We start from the raw sequence: 22,427 nt of genomic DNA on the forward strand, positions 1-22,427 counted from the left end.
AGGAATTTTAAAACCCAGGGAAAGGTCAATTGAGGGCTAATGCCAGTTCTCAATGAAAATTGAATTGGTTGTTACAAATTTAGCACCGTAAAGGCAAACAGTGACTCACTGGCCGATTCAAACACGTGTTCTCTGGGAAGCATGGCCCCACGTCTGCCCTGTGATCCCCGCATCGTGGCACCTCGGTTCTGTGCGCCGCCCGCAACTCCCCGCGGAGCAGTAGAGCGCAAATGCAGGACCGCCACCCTGGCAGGTGCGGACTGCGGTCAGCAAGGCATCAAGGCATCGTTGCCACCCAGCCCTCGCTCTCTGTGAAGCCAGGTCCGATTTAGAAGACAGCGTTAAAGGGAACTTGATTAAATTATGAGACCTTCAAGTTGGACGCTGGTAAATTCCTCCAGGCAGTTTCGGTTGCCTCCGGTCTCCCTTAACCCCCTCCCCGTCTCTGCGCCCATCCGGCCGTGCTCTTCCGCGGCTGTAGCCCAGGCCAAGCGCTGTCGCCAAGCCCTCCACCCTCCCCGGACGGCCACCCCCAGGCCAGGGGGCGGCGCTGCGGCGGCGCGGGGAGGGCCGCGGGGGCGGGGACGCCGGGCGGGGGCGGTGCGGCCGCGAGCGCGGGGAGCCGAGCGGCGGGCACCGGGGCCGGCATGGCGTGGCCCTGCATCAGCCGCCTCTGCTGCCTGGCGCGGCGCTGGAACCAGCTGGACCGCTCCGACGTGGCGGTGCCGCTGACCCTGCACAACTACTCGGACCTTGAGAGCGAGGAGCCGGGCCCGGGCGGCGGCGCCGCGCGCAGGGGCCCGTCCCCTGCAGGCGCCCGGGACCCTGGCCGGGACGTGCCACTCACTCAGTACCAGCGGGACTTCGGTGTGTGGACGCCCGCGGGGCCCAGGGATGCGCCGCAGGGGCGGGGGCCCGGTGCGAGCGGCCGTAGGAGCAAGCCCCCCACGGCCCCCAGCCGGGGCGTCTACGTGCTCCCCATCGGCGACGCGGACGCGGCTGCAGCGGTGACCACGTCGTACAGGTATGGGGCTGCAGGCAGGGGAGTGCTTGGAGTCGGGACCTGGCGGTGGGAGGAAACAAGCCGAGAGCCTTGAGGACCACGTTGGGTGGGAGGGAGGAGGCGCCTGGAGCCCCCATCGCACACCACTCCGGGAGGCGACCTCGGAGGCCATCCCCTTTGGTCCCAGAGCACGGGAGGCGTCGCCTTTGCTGCTCCCTGACCAGCCTGAGTGAATGAGCGAGCATCTCTGCTGACAGGGAGCTCACTACCTCGCTCACAGCCCGCTCTCCTCTCGGGCAGCCCTGTCAGAAATACCTGCCTTTGACTGAGTTAAAATCTGCTTTAAGTTTCACCAAGTGGGCCTAACCATAGGCAGGGGGCATGCAGGCCAACTGCGTGAGCTCCCTCTGGCCAGTGTACTGTGGACTTTCTGGTGGTGAGGACCACACGGAGCTCCCAGTAGGTGGTCCCCGGGATCTCATTGAGTGCCCGAGAGCCAGTGACTTGGCCTTCGCTGAGGACAGATCTGTGGGTCCACCCTGCCCCCACCTTAGCTCTGCCCCTGGACAACTGAGGGCTTCCTTTTTTCTCTTATTTCAAAAGTAACATAAACTCACCATAGAAAAATTGGAAATTATAGACATTACAACAAGTTAATATTCCCTTAATCCTACCCAAACTGGTAGTTCTTTCTAATCCTTAATGTTTGAGTGTATATCCATTTGTAATTCTTCTATGGTTAGATCCTTACTGTACACATTTTTCCATCTATTTTGGGTGTCTGTGCATGTTACTAGATGTTCTTTTACAACGTGAATTTAATCGATGTGCAGTATCTTATCCTAGGGATATACTATCCACGCATTGATATGTCCAGTTATTAATCTGCTGTCGTATCATTGAATATTTGGGATGTTTCTAATTTGGGACCATAAAAACCCTTTCTTTGATCCAGTACTTCATTTCCAGGAGTTTTCCATACAAGTATCCTTGAAGGTGGGGTGGGAGCTAAGGAGTATAAGGTATGTTGCAACATTGTACCCCGGAAGATAGAAACAGTCCCACTGCCCTACTGATGTAGGGGCTGGTTAATTATAGTCCAGAGGATGGGCTACTGGGAGGCCTAGAATGTACTGATAGCAGAAGATCTTGGATGGGTATGTGTCAAAAAAAAAAAAAACAAAAACAAAAACAAACAAAAAACCCAAAAAACAAAACAAAACAAAAAAACCCCAGAGTAGTGTGCTTCTTATTTGTGTTTTTAAAAAGGGTATTGATATACACTTATCTGCTCAAATAAGCATAGGTTATCTCTGGATGGATATGTGAAAAAACAGGAATCTTCGGGGAGAGGCAGAGTGGGGAGAAGGAAGGGATGTTGCCAGGGTTGGAAGGGCACTGAGCGACTTTTCATTCTCTGAAGAACTGTTTATTTTTAAACATGTACACATACTACCTTTTATAAAAGTTTTTTAGAGGAAAAAATAACTTCTGTGATAAGCATCCTTATAGCTGTCTTTACTCTTATCAATTTCATTAGTATAAACAGAATTAAAGGGACAAAAAGGTATGAACTTTCTCCCTTAGTCTGTTGTTGATTTTGAGAGGGAGACAGAGCGAGTGGTGGAGAGGCAGAGAGGAAGAGAGAGAATCCCAAGCAGGCTCCATGCTGTCAGCACAGAGCCTGATGCGTAGCTTGAACCCACAAACTGAGATCATGACCTGAGCTGATGTCAAGAGCCAGGCACTTAACCGACTGAGCCATCCAGGCACTCCAGTTTTATTATTTTTAAAATCAAAGGTGTTAAGGTAGAATTTCCATACAGTAATTTTCAAGATATGTAGAACATTCTATCTCCCCAGAGGTTCCTTCCTGGGCGTGCAGTTTTTTGGGAACTTCATAGGGGAATGGTAGTTGCAGGATGGGTCTTGCATTCACTGATGCATGCTCTAGCCAAGCTGCCGAAATTCACAGGGGAATTTCAGGGCAAACACGGAGTCCAGCTCAGGCCCTAGCCAGGCTGTGGATGGTTCTGACTGCTGTGTGCCAGGCCCGGCTGGAGGGGCCTGGATGGTGAGAGGTCTGGAAGGCCAGAGGGCCTGGGTGTGCACCCCTTCAAATGGCTGATGTTCCAGACCTGGAGCAGGACCCGGGGCAGAGCCCGTGGGGAGCTAGCTTCAGCTCAGGGAAAGGAAGAGCTTTCTAATAATTCGCATGGAAGGAGGGTGGTGTGAACTGCCTCAGGTGTGCTGAGCTCCTCCTCACTGGGAATGTTCAGGCAAAGATTGGGCTTTTAGAAGCGGCCCCTCACTTGTCTTAAGCAGATGGTGGGTTTGGACATCTTGCTGGGTCTTCCCAGCTCCAGTAACGCCAAAGGTACCAGTCGTTATTCTCTGCTTAGCACGTACCAGGCACCAGGCTCAGGACCTCCTCCCATAGATTATCTCCCCAAGACCTCACTCCCCAGATGTTGCCGCCTCTGAGCCCCTTAGTTTCTTGAGGTGTCCTGCAGTGGTGGAAAGGTACTGCCCGGAGTTGGGACTCACTGGAGCTCTGGTTTCCTGGGGTATACACTTGGCGGGTCACTTGGTCTCTCTGACCCTTTCCTTGTTTGTAAAACAGAAATAGCCAGAGCTTGGCTCCCTAGGCCCCCATATCCCAACTCTGGCCAAGACCCACGACCACTGCTGAACTTGGTTTCCCCCAACACCGTGCCAGCTGACCTCTGGGACCCCTCACCTCCCCACTCTAGGGCTTGACGTGTGCAACTCCATCCTGACTCTTCCTCGTAAGATGCATGTTATCTGAGCAAACGGTTTGAGGAAATTCAGTAGGAAAAGTAACAGATCCAGGGAATCCAAAATACCAGAATATTTGTGGCCACTCACCAGCCCCTGCTGCTCCTGTGAAAGCTATCTGCTTCACTTGCTTGGTCAGATGGGTGCAGGGGATCTTGCTCTCACAACCAGCCTGGGTCTCTCCTGAGAAGTTCCCAGAGCCTCCCCTCTGGAATTCTCTAGGTGCCATTGGCACCTTTGGCCCAGGTTCTAGCTCCACCCACTCCAGAAGACCTCTTTCCTCAGTCATCCTCCTTTATCCTTTCTCGGTGAGTCAAAGGGCCATCCATTGAAGTGCCCAGCACGAAGGTTCATCATAACCTTGTACACGTGGATCAGTAGCCTTTTTCATGAGGAAACTGAGGATCAGAGGAACGAATGGCCTTGAAGCCCTGTTGGGCTGAGAACTCAGGGCTCTCGGTGTTGCCACAGGTGGCCCCTGACCCTCAATGCGACAGCCACCCCCAGGGTCCAGCTGAGGCCCAAACGAGCTGGATGGGAACGGAGCCTGGTCAGGGGAGGCGCATGGTGTATGTGGCTGTGTTCTTATTCTTTGCCAGAGCCATTTCTGCCTGCCTTCTTTCCCAGGCAGTCACCCGGTTTCTGAGGTCCCTTCTCCATCCCACTGCAGTCTTTTCTCACTGGTCTCCAGCACCAGCCTTGCCCCAGGAGCAGCCATGGGCATCACTCTCACTCCTGGCTCTGGTCACTTTCCATGTTGGGACCCCTGCAGCCACCGTGGGGTGGCAGGCTTAGGCTGCCAGGCCCAAGGCTCAGCTCAGTTTGGGGACAGAAGGGCACGCCCAGGGGAGGAGCCGTTTCCGCAGGAGAAACAGAATGGCAGATGGCTCAGGCAGCTGGTCTTTGGAACCTTGCAACTTCAGAAGCCAAAGTGATGTGATAGGACCCTGGCCCCACTTGCCTCCTGGCACCCCCAAGTGCTGACTGTGGCCAGGCGCAGCTGCTCCCTCCATGAGCGGCCTGCCCAGTGGTGCCCAGCTGTGCCACTGCCACCAAGGAGAAGAGGCAGCTTTGTTGACTTCTGGGCCTGAAACCCAGCCAGGGCTGTGGGTGGGATGAGACAAGAATGGACCCAGCCCACATGTGGGTGCTGCCCCTGGCCAGCTGGACTCTCTCCTATAGAACATTGCCTTGGCCAGGTGTGCCTATGGACACAGGAGGTCTCTGCCTTCTTGAGCTTTCTAGCAGGGGAGCTGATAGAATTAAAGGAAAGAGGGCTTTTTTGTGTGCGGAGGAATCGAGGAATTAAATCTTTATCAAAAAATGGACTCCGGGAACATGGAGCTAATCTGTGCCTGCCTTGTCGCTTCTGTCCCGGGAGCCGCCCCCCCAACCTCCCCACCACCTTCCTTCCCGTACCCAGGCAGATGTACCCATGTGCACAGTGCCATGCAAGAGCCAGACCGGCTTGTAGTTTTTTGAGTCACCCCTCCAATCTGTCCTGTCTTTGTAGGAGTTAATAAGACAATTAAAACATAAACATGATACTCTTGTTTTTCCTTCTCAGTTGGAACCAGGTATGGAAGACTTTTGCTGCACTGGGTGCCGTCTAGGCTGGCATCCTGTGGATGTAAGGGCCACCAGTGAGCTGGGGACTGACCATCATAGGTTCTGGGTGGCTTGGAGACAAAACAGGAAGCACTGAAGGAAGGGCTGGGATGTGGTTTCTGATGCCCAGCACCTACTAGGTGCTTGCGTCTGGATCCAAAGCAGGATTTTAGCAGTGGAGGTTGGCCAGGGCATTCCAGGAAGCACGGGGCAATGGCAGTGGCCCCTGAAGAGTCAGGAGGGATGACTGACATTGTGCAAGGGGGGGTCCATGTTCTCTGTTGCAGACAGGAATTCCAGGCTTGGACTGGAGTGAAGCCGTCGAGATCCACAAAGGCAAAACCCGCCACGGTCCTCACAACCCACAGCTCCGGCTGGGACGGCAGCCCTGGGGTCAGCTTTCAGGTCAGGCTGAAACTGGTGCTGTGGGGCAAGGGGCTGGGCTCCCGGCTGCACCGGGTGTGGGAACAGAGGCCTTTTCCCCAGGCTAGGGACTGAGATTGGATGGTGCAAAATGTCATTATAGCCACGGACAGCACTGAGCACTCAGTCATCCCCCAACAGAGAACCAAGATGGTCCTTTGTTGCCAGCCAGGTGGGCATCTCCTTACTGCTGGCTTGAGTGTCCCCTCCCCTCCTAAATCCATGTTACCCATTACCAGTGAGGACTAGCGATGAGCCTTCCAAGTCCCTAGCGTTTGTGTGAGAGGAGATGGGAGGGAGGTGATTCAGGCCTCAGCAGAATGGAAAGTCCTTGCCCCCTGCATATGTTTCCCCTTGGACCCTTTAGGTCAGCAGTCTCAACTCTTGGAGGACAGGAGGAGGGAATTTTCTTCCTGGAGCTGGGGGAAGAGGGAAAGTTGATGGAGAGGCACACTGATATGGGGCCACATTTCATTTTTCAGGCTACTGAGGGGAGGAAGAAGTTCACCCCTAACCCGTCAGCCATCTTTCATGCTCCTGCTCCCCGGATCCTCAACGTGTGACTGCCACCAAGGAAGAGTGCCATGGTGGAGTCGGAACACACTGCTGCTGAGATGGGGAATGGGGTGAGATCTTGGGACTGGTCCCCTGCTGTCCCAGGGGAAAGGCCTGTCTTTTGCTGCGGGCACCACTCTCCCCCACTGCCACCCGGACTGTGGGCCTGGTGCAGAGCAGAGGCGCAGATGGACATGGCCCCACACAGCTGGGCTCTGGGCCTCAACCATCCTCTTGTTCCTCAAGACGAGTATAGAAGGCTTCAGATCTTTTTTAAATTGCCTCTTTTGGCCACCCTTCCGTTTTTAAATCTGAAGAACTTAAGGATCAATTCTGCTGTGAACTGAATTGGTCCACGAGGGCTGAGGACTAGGGACAGAACAGTTGCTCGAAAGAAACCAGTAAGGTCCACCTTCTTGTTTTCCCAGGCTGCATGGTAACTTTGTAACCTATGGCCACCCACAGTACTGTCCTTGGATATTCCTACAAATGGCCCCACCATTCAGGTTGTAGAAGAAATCTTAGGTAATCACCTGCATGTGACTCATGATGATGCTGAGTAACCAGGATGACATTTCCAAAAGGTACAGAGTATCAATTATATGGTTTCAATTTCAAAGACATAATTTAGGGCCAAGATGACCTTTACATTTTAACGAAAGGTTTCTTGTGCTGAGTGCTTTAAGTACTGAATGAATGACATTTACCTTGGGGCTTCTGAGCCCCATAGTTTATTACTAATTCCAGTTTTTTCCCTTAACAGTGGACTAGAAGGGAACATGGTACACACCTGCTAAGCATTGGGAGCTTTTTGGGGTAAGAAGTGTCATTAGCCTTACTCCCTGAAAGACTTTAGAGTGTCATCTCTACCAGCCCCTGGACTCCCACCCTGCTCTCTCAGTCACAGGGAGCTGTGAGGAAGCAGCTGTTGTCTTTGGAAAGCTGCCTCCTTTCCCAGTAAGTCCCAGCCCATGTGGCCACAGCCACAGGGAGCCAGCCTGGCCCGGGTTTGCACAGCAGGTGGTCAAACCTTTGAAGGAGTTTCTGCCCCTTCTTATAGATTAGGGTGCACAAGGTAATGGCAGTTTTGGGTAAAGGAAACTCAAGGATTTCCCTTTGGATCTTTATCCCGCTCCAGCCCCAAGGGGCTCTGGCGAACATTTACTTAAGCAGCCCGCAGTGGCACTCAGGTTTCACAGCCCCTGAGAGCTGGAGGGAACCTGGTCCCTCAGAGGGGCTAGCTCTGGCTGGCACAGCCTTCCCTCAGTCCTGCAAAGGAGATGCTCTGAATCATCTTAAAGCCAGAACCCAAATCATATGCTTACACAAAGAGTTCCATTATTTCAGACTTCATTGGTTTGCATGTTAAAGGTTTCTGAGGGAAAAGAGACTGCCTGCTGCTGTGCATTCTGTGGGAAATGAACAGATTAACCGTACAATCCGATTTTACTAAAATGCGAAAATGCACTGTTACGGTTTGTTATTTCCTTAATTATAAACATGGAGCACCTTCTCATATGTCTTTATCCTCCTCTTGGTAATAAGGACTTTATCAACTACTGCTGGTTGACCCTTGGAGGCTTGCAAATCTTAGGGACTCCCCCTTGGGACTGCCCTCCACACTGGCATTGGATGCAGTACCTCACGGAGATCACCACGCTCCCCGCAGCCGAGCCCTGGTGTGGTACCTCAGCGGGGTAATGGGGGCCTGCCTCTGGAAAGCATAGTGCGTGCCCAAGGAACCTTTCTGGAATGTACCAGGACAGCTTTTCACAAAACCCCCAATCCAATCATTGTCCTCACCATACTTCATTAGTAGGAGATCTGGGTTCTGAAGAAGGAACTTCCTCCACCCATGCTAGGTCTCAGTAAAGCCTGCCCTCATGTTACTGGAGTGGCCTTCCAAAGCACCTGAGACCGTAGTCTCAACTGTGTGGTGTCAACCCCCAACATATGTCCTACACATCTATATAAACTAAAGTAGAAAAATACATTGGAATACTAATGGTGGTTATCTTTGGGAAGGGGAATTATGGGTAACAAATTTTTTACACCTTGCTATATTTGCTAAAGTTTCTACATAAGCATTTTTGTATTAATTCTGTAAAGAGCAATGTTTTTAAAAATAAAAAGTTCAATCTGTTAGCTAATTTCAGCCAAAAGAGTTCAGAATCAATGATTCCATAACCAATGTTAGCACTGCCGGCAGCCGCCTTGATCGGCCTTGAGGATGCACCATGAGGCCCAGCCAGAGGGAGGCCCCTCCAAAGTCTTCACCTGCATTTCGATCAAGGTCTGGCCTCTGTTCCATGGTGCTTCAAAACTCAGAAAAACCCATCACAAATGGGAATACTCTCACACCTGTACTAACACCAGGATTTTAGGCCAAACTCCAAAAAGCAGCTTTTGAGAAAACCTTGACCCTGCAGCCCACCCTGAGGAAGATGGGGGAACCTCCCCTTTGAGTGGGATCAACTCTGCCAGCCCTGTGCACACAGGCTTAAGTAAGAGGGAGTCTCCAACTGAGGTGGAGTGCCTGTGACACAAATCCCTGTCCCATGGTTCCCGTCAAAACTGTGGCTGAGGCACACACTCGGGACAGGAGCCTAAGCACTGCCCCTCTTCTCCTTCCTCCAGACACTTCACTTCCCTAGAGGCTGACAGTAAGTGAAGTCTGGTCCCAAGAAAGCTACGTACCTGGACTCCCATCACGTCCTTCCCTTCCGAACTTCTTGCCTTTGAAGAACCAAAGCTTTCAAAGCCCTTAGTTCTTACTAAGGGTGAATGTAAAAAGTGGTCAGTTCTGAAATATTTCTGCATCTTTGGTAATTTTTTTAGACATTCTGATAGCAGATGGTCACAGCAGGACTGTGTCACAGGAGTAACTTCTTCCAGACCTCAGCATAGACCAATTCTATCTTTCCGGAAAATCCAGTGTGCTTTGTTAGACAATAGGAGCTGTTTTCCCTCTTGGCCTTGGCTTTGAGGAGGCTCTGAGCTCAATTAGGTAGTTTGCCCCAAAGCTGTCAGAAATAATTACTTCCACAGTCAACATGCATCTTCCAATTTTTTTTTTCAGATTTTTATGTAACTGTAATCCTTTATCTTGAAGAGCTGTAAATTCTTTTTGGAAGGAAGTGGAATAATTAATGTAAACCCACAAATACCTATACCTCTGCCCCATTCCAGCTCTCTCTGACTTAATGTAAGAACCCCACCAAGTGTAGTGTTCAAACTCCGAAGAACCCATCACAAATACTAAAAGATTTATTGCAGACTTCTGTTACACAATTATGTTACATGTTATGATACAAACACATTTGAAACATTAACACATGGGAACTATTAAATCATTTAATATTTCATTTGCAAAAAGATAATTACTTTAGGCTTCCATACATGTACTAAATGAACCTGTTGCCATTTGGACCAAATCTTCCTGTAGATCTGTCACAGTCCACTGCTGAATAACTCTGTGCACTTGCCCACTCACCTTGCTTGCAGCAGTTCATGTATAGAGTACCTGAGCCTTTATGTACTCGATTTTTTTTTTTTTTTTTACTAAGCCTGGGCCTCCCACTGCCTTACCAAATAGATTTCCTTTTGCATCTGCAATCCTCAGATGTTGAATAAAGAAGTGCAGATTTCTCAGTCATTACCCTGTCTTCCGTTCCTGACCCAAACGCCTACAGAACTCATGAAAATGTGAATTATGTTGGTTGGATAAGTTTGACTCACAGGTTTCAAACTTCCTCCAAGCAGATTCCCAGTAACAGAATAAATTCTTTCCTTTCCTTCGACACAGACTATGTTAGGAAGATTAGGACAGAGTATCTTTAATGGAACTGGACGTCACATGGGGCACTGCAAACCTCCCTTCTTCTGTTCACCTCTCCCACCGAGAGGGCTCCACATATGGATACAACCTATTCTCACTGCTTCTGAGCACTGACATTCCTGCCTCTTGGCTTCGGCAGTTATTTCTCTTTAAGGCACTCAGTGTTTCCTTGAAAAGCTTTTCTTCTTTGAAAAGACTGAATGGAAAAGAACAGGACACTAAATCCACTGACAAGACTTACGGTCCAAGCAGGCCTGCCCCAGAGGCTGCCCCCCCACCAGGCACTCAACATAGGCTCAGTGGCAGGTGCTCCCACATACCACTCTCCGCCCCGCACGCACGCTCGCAAAGCTGGTACAAGTCTGCCAAGTACCTGGAGTTTGTGGGTGTTCTCGATTACTAACATTATTTTAAAAGCTTCCCGACTATAGCAAACCTCTCCCTGACTATGCTGGGATCTATCCCTGGACAGTTCTCTGAGCCTGGCTGTAGTAATGTTCCTGTGCTCCACGAACAAAGACTTCTGCTCAGCGTGCAGGCTCCCAGACTTTGTTTTCCACAAGGCATTACTGCTTCCTATAGCTGACTGGGTCCTCTGCACCACGGCCACCGAGTGCCGAGCCCAGTCTGTCTCCAGAGGTTACCAGGTAACTGCTGGAACTGCCTGTAACCTCAGAATGGGTGAAAACCTCTGGTGCCAGTCTTATTCTCTGCTTACACTCAAGCCGAAGATGCCCCTTGATGCCCAGAGGAAAGAAGGACCTGCTACACATGGCCTGGCCCAGCTCTAAGATTCTCTCTACAGAGAGTGAGCAACTGTCAGCTGACAGAGCACACATCCACTCACAGCTTCATTCTAGAATCAGGAAACAAGGTTCTGTCCTGAAGGGATTTGACCTGGGACTGAACACTCTTGGTGTTACAGAGAATTAGGTGGAGACAATGGTTTGGTAGCCATAATATTCTGAGGCACACAGAAAATAACCTCCTTCCCCAAAGAGGAGACATCACAGTTCAAAGCTTCGGCTACATCTTCAAATCCTGCTTTTCCAAGGGCATCTTCATTGATCTTCATTCAATATCCCCATGTGTTTATTTGTGAGGAAGTCCAGAAAAGGAATGTTGCAAATGGCCTGGTGGATGTTGCTCACTGTGATTTCTTTGGGAATCCTGTCGAAAAAACAAAGGATATTAGGTGCAATTTTCTCAGGCATTTAATAATTGAATTAATCCATTTATCAAGCAGACCACCCCATACACAGGCCCTACTGGAAGGGGACAATGCTGACACCCGGTTTAGGGCCGCATGGGGTGCAGAGAGGCCAGGTGCGTCCTCTCACTCGTTCTCCTTCCCTATTCATTTCTTTCACTTCGGCCAAGACTGGCTTGCCCTCTTCACTGCCAGACCTCTTTAGGGCTCAAATCTGACTTCCCAGTCACAGGTATGAGATGGATTTCAAGAACTTGGTTGAGTGGGGAAAAAAGACTCTGAGGACTGAGGAAAGAGGAAGGAAGTAAAGTGGACAGCACAACAGAATGTCTTTGTAATTCAATCTTAGACTAAAAGCTGAGTCAAAGGACCACAGTACTGTGGGCCCCTGTTTCTGTCTTGGGAAGATGGGAGGTGGAGTCCTGCCAGGCCAGTGTAATGTTAAATGTTCTCATCAAGAGCGCCCAGGCTACCCTGTATCTGCACAGCCAGGACCACGGCAGTGAGCAGGGGCCGCAGAAGGCCCTCAGCCCACTCTTGGATCTCATGCCGGGAAAGGAGCATTCCAGGAACTCCCGTTTCCCCTTCCTTCTTTTTAAAGACATCTTCCACGCTGCCCAATGTATTATATTCTTGTGATGTCTGACCTAACGGTCCTCTGATCTAGGCCTCTTCATGTCCTCAGACACTCATACATCTGTAAATTTTACAAATTTATGACACGCTTTAAGCATATATACTGGGATAAAATACTTGCTTCCTTTGAAAGGAATGCCAGGATGTGGAACAAAGAAAAGCCTGTCTGCCATTCTTCAGGGCCTAGGAAAAGGCAAAACTCCGTGTCCTGATCAGTGATAATTAGGGAGGCAGCAAAGCAGTGGTGAGCCTGTGGGCTTTAGAGCCAGTGAGGTCTGAGGTGAATGTAGGTTCTCTATCACACATGTGCAGGGAAAGGCAGGGAACACTAACTTTCAAAGCCCAGATTCCTGACTTCTAAAAACAGGGTTACAGTTCTCCAATGGAAAATAAATCAGGTAACATATGCAATGTGTGACTCCAACATCTGACACATAACAGACAGTATTATTATCTTTAATTGCAAAGAGTTGGTATTTGTTCAACCCTGTAGTGTTGGAACAGTGTGTCTGAAGTAGTGACTGGAAAGATACAGACCTTGGGGAAACAGTGAGCTTTCACAACGAGAGAGTCTCTCAAAATGACCAAGCAGACCCCTGAGCCTGTCTACCTCTGAGAATGTCCCAAGCACGGCCACCTCCATCTCCAACTGGATTGATTTCAGTAAGTATAAAACCTTTGGATGGGCAACTCAACTGTCAGGAAAGATCTGTAAACCTAGTACCACGGACTAAAGAGATAGGAGTACCTGTTGTGAGATGCTGTCTGGTATCCAACTGCCAAAGCCTGTCTCAGGATGTCGTTCACCAGCTGCTCTGTGGCCTATGACAGAAGACGTGATTACTCTCAGAAACGGCCACCTGCCTGCTGGTAAGAAGGGACACATCTGACCCCGTCCCATACACAAAACTTGGAAAACAACTGTATCTCAGGATCAAAAGTCCTTAAGAAAAAACTCAACGTTCAAGTAACAGACCACGAATATTAGCTCACAACAATAGAGCCCATGATTCTGAGAAATTTTGAATGGGGATAACGTTCATTAATCAGACACTGTTTTTTAAGGAAAAAACAGGTGAGGGTTATTTGTGAGTGATATCTGCTGCGAGAGGGGTCCATCAGGAAAGGAGCTGCTTCAGGCCAGGTAAGGAAGCAATTTTGTCATCCTCTTGCCCAGGGAGGGCATGGCTGTGGTTATTTCTCTGTTGCTGTGACATGTGGAGAAAACCCAAGGCTTTGCTTTGAGAGCATGCTCACCTCAGAATGCTTCAAAAGGCACTAAGAAGTATCATTAGAGTGACACCAGCGCAAAAACTCTTGGAGATGCTTTAACACTCAGAAGACCCATGATTTAGTTCATTTAAAAATCAGAAGGAGGAAAAAAAAGAGGAAATGTTAAGCCTGAATAAGATGAAAAAACTTATCTCCGATGTTCCATTTCTGCCTTTGTCCCTTATTCAAAACAGCCTGGGACCCAGACTATCCTGCCTGGCTGGCACCTCAGTGCTTCAGCCCCTGGAGGCAGCTCATGGGCCCTCTGCTGCCAGCAGGCACCCACCTTTAAAATCATGTCCTCTACCACAGACGCATACACGTTCTTGTGAAGTGCCACGGGCTGCAGGGTGATCCCAATCTGGAAAAGGAGAAGAAAGCCATTTGTTCCTCCTTCTACCCTACAAACAACCTCTCTCCAAACAAGCACACTTCTTGGATACCCAAAGGGATGTCCAGTTGAAAGAATAACTCTCAAGCAATCTGGACAAAACTCAGGGGAAGTAACACAAAATGTAACAACTGGAAGAATACGCTATCCTATTTCTCTTTGTTTCTGAGTGGTTGTTAAAAAATACTATTATAATCCTGCTTTTACCCCCAAATCTCCTTCATGAAGATCATGGTCAGAATTGCCACGAATTCTGAGTGTAGGATTAAGACACTGGAAAGCCTAGAATCAGACTTCAGGCCCTGTTTGCAAAAGGTGATGAACATATACCTGGAGACTGTGTCTTGCCCCATCTGGCATTTTCTCCTGTAAAGAAAGACTCTTCCCCTCTGGGTCCCAAGTACAGGTGACAGATGCTGAAGAGCAGCTGAGCTCCACCAGAGGAGGAGAGAGAACTGTCTCCAGTACCGCAGGGTAGTGTGTGTGCCACACCCACACCACAGGCAGGGCACGTGGGGGCTATAAGATGTTAGGGCGAGCTGACCCTCTCAAGTACCACTTGGCAATATTACCGCGTGCCTCAGGAGGGAGAGGTGCTTCTATACCGAGGCGAATGAGAGCAAAGATGAAAGTAGAAAGTGTCTACACCTAGCTGCCTCTGCTTCAGTTCCACGGCCAGCAAGCAACCTTTCCACATGTAATTAGTTTTCCTGCCCTGATGTAGCAAAGGGGACACCCAGAGAGCATAACCCAAGTCCGTCAGGCACAAGTGACTCACACATTTCAGACAGGAAAGTCTGGTTGTCGGTTTATAAAGCTGAGGGTCTGAGTATGAAGCACCTGGTTTGTGACCAAAAAACACAACAGGCCACAGCCCCTACCTTCTGTGTGATGTCACCAATAAATTCAGACCCCAGTGTGGGTGGCAGGTACAACTTCATTTCTTCCTGCTTCTCTTCCTGTTCTTTTTTGACGTTGATCTTTAATGGCTCTGGGAGGCTGAGGATATCCACCTCCTCTTCATTCTCCGGCTCTCTTTTCTGGAACTGCTGTAGGTCCTCCAGTTTCCGGCAGAGGCTGTCCGCAGAGGAGAATGACGACGGGCACTCTAAATGAGAGGTACTTAGTCTTAGGGCAGTTGTGGTGGCAAAAGAAAAGGACTTTCCATCTCTGTAAGACCAACAGTCTGAGACCCAGAGAAGAAGGGATGAGTATCAGGGGAGCTGACCTTCTCTCCAGTTCTAGAATTCTATGGATCTGTAACTGTGAGAACTAGTGATTCATGAGACAGACAAGCACAGAGACCGGCATCTCGTGTTAATGTATATGTGATGTGACTGCAATCTAACACAAAGCAGACACTACACAATTCTGACTTACGCCACCCAAAACTAGGCCATCCCCTCAAGCCCCAAATGCTAATGAGTAACTGATTTTCATATCTTAAATCTGGAAAACTTAAAAGTGCACAGTGAAGAAAATAAAAATCACCCACATGAGCACCTCTCACTGCTCAGAGGTTAAGTACTGTTAACATTTTCATTTTTAATAAGTCGATTTACACAAAGTCTAACAAAGAGCATTAGAACTTGAAAGCCAGAAGAGGAGGACCTGGGAATCTTACAACGGGCTTAGGGGTGCCTAGCAGGGTGGTGGCAGGGCACCAGCTCCTGGCTTATTTTGCTTCACTGACTGGGTACTTACAAATTAATCGGCCATATTAACAGAAAGCATTGTATATGTAAAGTATGGTGCTTCATGTATGCCACCAATGAGGTATGGAGATAATCAGTATGGTTTCTGTCCTGCAAAGAACTTAGATATTTCTTTCTGACAAACTGTGAAGGTTTGATACTAAATGCTGCTGGATTTCAGAGGAAGGAGAGGTCGTCCTGCATGAGGGCTCTCTGGACAGCTTCAGGGAGAACACTGAACTTGTGTCTCAAAGGTCTCCCACACTGTCCCTGGATCCCAGGCTCCCTCAGAGTGGGAGGTGGCGCTTCTGCTTTTCTACACAAGTAGTGTAGGGCTGGGAGGAGAAAACAACCTTTCTTATTAAGGTAGAACTCAAAATATCTTTTATGCCCTGCTCCCACCCCATACAGCACAACTCTTGGTTTCTTTACCATAAAACAATTCATCCTGTCTGCAACATTATTAGTTGTTTCCAGCTGAGCCTCCAATGCTGGGTGCTGCACTTCCTAGCTAGGTCTGGAAATAAAGTAATGGATAAGGCAGCAACTCCATCTTCAAGGAGATTGGGTAGACTTGTCTACGAGTGGTTGCAAGGTTACAAAGGAAGGAGAAGTCAGTTCTATCTGGAGGAAAGGAGGTGGGTTAGGAAAGTCTTCAAAGAAGAAATGATCTGTGTGCCTGCTGTATGTCACAGGCTGGAACATTCCTGGCTGGGGCAGGGGAGGACAGGACACACAGCTACAGGTGAGCAAATGCTCATGTTCTTTAAGGTGGCTCTTCAAGTCCTCTGGGGTTGAAGTGGTCCAAGAACCGTGGAGGCTGAAGGGATGAGAGCATGTTCCACGGAAACACCTCTCGGGCTACTGATGGTGCCCAGTGAGCCCCACCAAAGGTGTACCTGGCTCACTGTCGATTTGGGTCAGCACATCCTCAATAGAGTCCCCGTCGCTCCTCAGTGTCTCAGGATCAGGTGGGGTATAGCCATGGCAGCGACACCAGTGAGCAATGTGCTTGGTTTTAAGGGGAGTCAGGTGGTGAAATCTTGGATTCTTCTCCAGTATTTCTTGTAAGACTTTTCGCATTGTCATTGCTCTTTGCCACTTAAAAAAATATTTTTTTGAACCATAATCAATTTCAACTTAGCAATGTGTTAAAATAAATCATTCAACTGTAAATTACCATGCTAACTTGTCAGAATTATTTTTTTTTTAAATCTGATTGTGCTTTTTAAAAGTTAAAAAATTTTTTTTCTTTAAATGTTTGTTTATTTTGAGAGACAGAGCGTGAGCAGGGGAGGGGCAGAGAAAGAGGGAGACACAGAATCCGAAGCAGGCTCCAGGCTCTGGGCTGTCAGCACAGAGCCTGATGCAGGGCTCAAACCCACAAGTGAGATCATGACCTGAGCCTGGCTCAACTGACTGAGCCACCCAGGCACCCCTAAAAGTTTTTAAAGGAAGTAAAGGAGGGGCGCCTGGGAGGCTCAGCCAGTTAAGCATCTGACTTTGGCTCAGGTCCTGATCTCACAGCTCGTGGGTTCGAACCCCACATCGGGCTCTGTGCTGACAGATCGGACCCTGGAGACTGCTTTGGATTCTGTGTCTCCCTCTGTCTTTGCCCCCCCCACCCATCATGTTCGGTCTTTTATCTCTCTTAAAAATGAATAAACATTAAAAAAAATTTTTTTAAAAGAAGTCAAGGAATGTATATCAGATGTTTATGAAATAACAATGAAACTCCTAGGCTCTTCACCTGGTCTCAACCCATGGTCTCCTACTGCCCTTTTCCCCCAGTCTTCCCCAAACCCATCACACCAACTTCCTCAGAGCATGCCTTCACACGTGCCAATTTCTCCTGTAACCCCATCATCTGGCATAGGAGCTGCTGCATTGGAAGTAATCAACAAATACCTGGTTTCATTTTAATATACTGAAATACATATAAGATTTTTAGAGATTTTTACCAATGCAGGATAAACAAGTAGACCTTTCAAAGGCTAGCTCCAAGTGTTTAAAAAATGAGATTTTTAATGGAGGAAAAAATTCTACCACCAAATATTTAATAAAATATGTTGCAAATTTTGTCACTGTTCCAGAAGACAAGGTTTATGGAAGCAGCCTGAATGCACATGTGTTCTGGTTATTTTCTTCCCAGACTCAGTGGCAGCCTGCGTCACAAATAGGCAGACAAAGGATTACCTCAGCAGCTCTCCTTTTTCCAATGTTCCAGCCATAATACTGCTCCACAGACTTCGCAGAAAAACAGCTGGCATCTTCACCTAGAATGCACATATCCAGCAAACTCTATGAATAAAGTTGGTATGATTTAAATCAAACCTTATCTGCGAGGGATATGTCCCAAAGTTTCTTTAGACCTATTTATTGGATATACATTCCTTACTGGGCAAAATGGATATACGTTCCTCACTAACACAGAGAGAGAGCTTCTCCTTAAAAGAGAAGGCATCTTATTACTGGTGTGTACTCAAAACATTAGTCTCTGGGAAATCGGCTTCTTTGGCAGAGCAACCTTCATGGCAGTCGACTACCTATTCAAATCAGTGGAGATGGCACTCCACTAGGGACATGAGGTCTGAGGTCTAGCCCTGGCCTTGCCATGAACTAAGTGGTGTCAGGCATCCTATAGCACCCCTCTGGCTTCAGTTCTCTGATCTGTAAAATGAGACCATTGGGACAGATAGTCTCTAACCTGCCTTCCAGTTCTAGTATTCTATATTTGTATCTAAGTTTTTAAAAAACATTTTTGGGGCACTGGGGTGGCTCAGTCGGTTAAGCATCCAACTTCAGCTCAGGTCATGATCTCACAGTCCGTGGGTTTGAGCTCCACGTTGGGCTCTGTGCTGACAGCTCAGAGCCTAGAACCTGTTTCAGATTCTGTGTCTCCCTCGCTCTCTGCCCCTCCGCTCGTGTGCAGTCTCTCTCAAAAATAAACATTAAAAAAAATTTTTTTAAGTAAAAATAAAAAACAGATTTCTGATTTTTTTTCTGCCAGGCTAGGAAAATGTCCCTGAAAGTTTCCTTTGAACTACCTGAGAATGACCCCCCCTGACTTCAACCAAGAAAAAAAGAGGTAATTTCTTTGCTGTTAGAAAAAAATAAGCAGGGGGGCGCCTGGGTGGCTCAGTTGGTTAAACATCCGACTTCAGCTCAGGTCATGATCTCACGGTCCGTGAGTTCGAGCCCCGCATCGGGCTCTGTGCTGACAGCTCGGAGCCTGGAGCCTGCTTCCGATTCTGTGTCTTCCTTTCTCTCTCTCTCTGCCCCTCCCCTGCTTACCCTCTGTCTCTGTCAAAAATAAAATAAAACATCAAAATAAAAAAAATTAAAAAAAAAAAAAGAAAAGAAAAGAAAAAAATAAGCAGGGCAGGCTGTACTTGGCCTGTCATTTTCATATTCCCATGAATGTAACATGATAATCTATTTCATCCCTTCCCTATAAATGTTTGCAAGGTGCCTGGGTGGCTCAGCTGGTTGAATGTCAGCTCTTGATTTCGGCTCAGGTCATGATCTCACAGTTCATGAGTTCAAGCCCCGCATCGGGCTCTGTGCTGATGGCATATAGCTTGCTTGGGACTATCCCTCTCTCTCTGCCCCTCCCTCCCTCTCCCTCTCAAAAATAAATAAATAAACTTAAAAAAAAAAAAAAAAAAAAGGAAGTTTAAATGTTCGTAGTCATCTTGCCCAAGAGCGTACGCCTGAGTATCAACAGGCTATCTGCCCCCTAAAGGCAGCTGATTCTGTCCAAAGAACTGAGAGGCAAGTTTTTCAGTCTTGTTGACGATGGGTAGTGACAGAACAGACTTCACTGTTGGGGAGTCTTGACAACTGTGCATTTGTACAAAGTGAGGGATCGTGAGGGATAAAAGATTAATGGCTTTAGAGTCAGACCTAGGTTAGTATCCTCCCTCACTACCCACTGCTAGTGATCTTTGAGTAAGTTACTTAGCCTTGGTTTTCTCATCTGTAAAATGGAGATAATACCACCTATCCCACAAGAGACAGTAAATGTACTGAGCCTGCACAGAGTCTGGCACATTGCAGGCAAAGACTAATCTGCCTTAATAAGCATTAAAAACTAATGCAGTTTTATACAACAGATTTACTAAGATTTACATACAACAAATGTAAAAAATTCCTTCCATAGATCATAGTGTTAACAGTAAAAGGCCAACTGGTTGACCAAAATATTATGAATTCTAAAATCCTGCAAATGAACTATAGTTGTAACTAAAACCTCCTAAGATAACTACTACATCAGTATTAATTTACACTACAATATGATTTAAGTTGACTCAATAAACCAAGTAGTTCACAGCTTTAAAAATGCATCCATATATTCAGTATAATTATCTTACTTTTTGCAGTGATTAAGGGAATCTTCTTTACCACTGCTGTTAAGAGTTGCTGGATAGTCTCTAAATGGTCTATCCTGAGAATAAAAAAAAAAGATTAAGGTAGTAAACACACACCGTGTTTTCTAGCCACATATATATACACACATACACACATACACATACACACACGAATTTATGTACATATCCTCTTTCCAAGGGAATTAAAACATAACGAATTGTACTAGGCAGGTCTTTCCTTTCATGGATAGCCTTTTAAACATAAACCAGATGAGACCCCAGGAATGGCAAATTACGCAAATATGTTTAATTTTATGTTTTAAAATTAAATAATCACATACCTTTTTCAATTCAATGCTACTAGAGCAGAAAATTTTCTATATTCAAATGCCTATTCTTAGGGTTATTACAGCTCATGCTGTCACCTATCATGTGAAAGTGGCTAAGTTTCTATTGTCCCCAGTAATTTGACATGCTTCAAAATACATGGGCAGAGGTGGGTTCCCAATTTGGAAATTAGAAAATCTCATGAAATGTTTTTAGAAAAAGCAATGACTGTGTATGGCCCATGAAAAGGCAGCTGTTTAAGTTAGGCAGGTGTATGGATACTCAGACATAAAATGTATACACACCTGAGTAATTACCCCACAGAAATTTCATACCCAAGGATTCAGCAAAGAAAGTACATGTTGTCAAGCTCCACTGGAGGGAGATCTGTACCACCTGAGGCTTCCAAGGCAACAAATCCAGTGCCTCCCGCCCTTAGATGACATCAGTGTATTAACTGAAGACTCCTGAGCTGTGCATCAAGCGGAAACACTTGTTCAACTGCACATGGACAGAAGGTCCCACCCATCAAGGGGCTTACTTCTATACACACACAACTCTGCACATACTCAGCTGTCACAGGAACGGGTTTTAAAAAGTATCATAAAAACACCAAAATCACAACTCCCTTAGAAAGGACTGAAATAATTACTTAATGACATAGTTTCCCAGTTCAGAACTTTCTTCTGTTTTCACTGGTGTCTGACCCTCCTGAGAGAGGCAGCCTGGCCCAGGCGTTTCTGGTTCAGTCTTTACTACAAGGGAAGAGCAACAAAAGAGAGCTGTAAGCCTTCAATGACGGAAGGACATGTGCAGGCAGAAACAAAAGCTCTTCCACTGAAACTCAGGGAGGAAACTGCCACAGCAGCTGCTGCAGAGACACAGCTAGGGGACTGAGATGGCACCCATCATCACAGGATCAGCAGACAAGGGAAGAACTGTTACTCTGGGTCTCAGGGGGAGCAACTCTAGGCTCATGACAAGGCGGGCAATAAAATGGCTTTTTATATATTTCTTAAAGGGCCAACCACACCACTATGTGAGATCCCCCCCCATCTCTCTCTCTCTCGCGTACGTGCCCGTGCGCACACGCACATGCACACACACTCACACACACACACACACACACACACACATTAAAATACAATGGTGGCATGTTCTAATGTCCTATTGGATATCATCTCTCCAGCTAAGTTTATCAACTTTCAGCATTATCTTAGTGTTCTGAGACACAAGGCATAAGCAAAATTCAGATCTGCTGTGCTTGGAAATAACCAAGCCAATCACATTAGGCTTTAATCTTACTAAATCTACTGACAGAAGATAGCAAGGTCTCAGGTGCATGTGTCTCCCTGTATTTCTGCGTCTTTTTCGTCAAAAAACCATGACCACACACTTTCTGCTTCTGCATCAGCTTCCTTGCCTTTAATCCTTCCCTTTCAACTCACCTTGCATATCCGGACCAGAAAATTTTCCTAAGTGACCTTTTTAGTGTCATTTCCATACTTAACATCCTTCAGTACTTTCCTATGTAACAAGAGTCTACAAATGAGATCTACCAATACATCTCTACATCTCTCTTCCTTTTTATTGATACATAGCTTGCAAAAGATGTACAAATATTAAGGGTATGGTTCAATTACCTATGTCTACACCCATGTACACCACTCCAATCAAGATATAGAGTTATTTCTAGTCCTCAACTAGGCTCCCTATGCTTTTGGTAGTTCCTCCCTGCCAAAGATAATCACCTTTTGTCCACTTTGAATTTCACATAACTGGAATCTTACTGCACATAATCCTTTGCATCAGCATCTTTTTAGCTATTAAAAACAACAATGCAATGGACGTTCCTGTATGTCTTTTGGTGGATGGACATATGTGTGCACTTCCTAGAAGTGTATTTGCTGGAATGGAGGGCAGATGTAGGAGATTTACTAATTAGAATCTAATAAGATTTATTAGAAATCTAATCTAATTAGAAATCTAACCTAATCTAATAAATGTAAGATTTATTAGAATCTAACCTGCAGTTTGGCAGATCAGAAAATGTCAAACTGCTTTCCAAAGTGATTATATCAATTTCTAGTCCCACCAGCAGGGCATGTGAGTTCCAGCTGCATCACATCTTTGCCAAAACTTGAATGGCCAGTGTTTTATTTGGTGATGTAACAGCATTTCACTATGGCTTTAATTTGTATTTCCTTGATGACTAATGACATTGAACAACTTTGCATATCTTTATGAGCTATCTGGATATCCTCTTCAGTGCAGTGTCTGTTCACCGTTCTTTAAAGAAAA

At 47.2% G+C, this 22,427-nt stretch overlaps 2 protein-coding genes across 2 annotated transcripts in view; one reads left to right on the forward strand and one right to left on the reverse strand.

Annotated features, from left to right (window-relative positions):
• The first annotated feature begins 647 nt into the window (after positions 1-647).
• MAP6D1 (MAP6 domain containing 1) lies at positions 648-10,110 on the forward strand. Its single transcript, XM_049628497.1, has 3 exons — positions 648-1,024; positions 5,698-5,815; positions 6,316-10,110. The coding sequence occupies exons 1-3, from the start codon at positions 648-650 to the stop codon at positions 6,394-6,396; spliced, it is 576 nt and encodes a 191-aa protein (XP_049484454.1). The 3' UTR covers positions 6,397-10,110.
• Positions 10,111-11,171: 1,061 nt separating this feature from the next.
• YEATS2 (YEATS domain containing 2) overlaps positions 11,172-22,427 on the reverse strand; it is a 42,396-nt gene continuing 31,140 nt past the window's right edge. The window contains exons 7-14 of the mRNA XM_049629193.1: positions 20,779-20,916; positions 19,803-19,876; positions 17,626-17,705; positions 16,329-16,530; positions 14,617-14,843; positions 13,631-13,705; positions 12,821-12,894; positions 11,172-11,396 (exon numbers count right to left, since the gene is read on the reverse strand). Coding sequence (XP_049485150.1) covers positions 11,288-11,396; positions 12,821-12,894; positions 13,631-13,705; positions 14,617-14,843; positions 16,329-16,530; positions 17,626-17,705; positions 19,803-19,876; positions 20,779-20,916 — 979 coding nt within the window. The 3' untranslated portion in view covers positions 11,172-11,287. The remainder of the gene's footprint in view (positions 11,397-12,820; positions 12,895-13,630; positions 13,706-14,616; positions 14,844-16,328; positions 16,531-17,625; positions 17,706-19,802; positions 19,877-20,778; positions 20,917-22,427) is intronic.

This window comes from Panthera uncia, chromosome C2, assembly GCF_023721935.1.
Source record: "Panthera uncia isolate 11264 chromosome C2, Puncia_PCG_1.0, whole genome shotgun sequence".
Taxonomy (NCBI): Eukaryota; Metazoa; Chordata; class Mammalia; order Carnivora; family Felidae; genus Panthera; species Panthera uncia.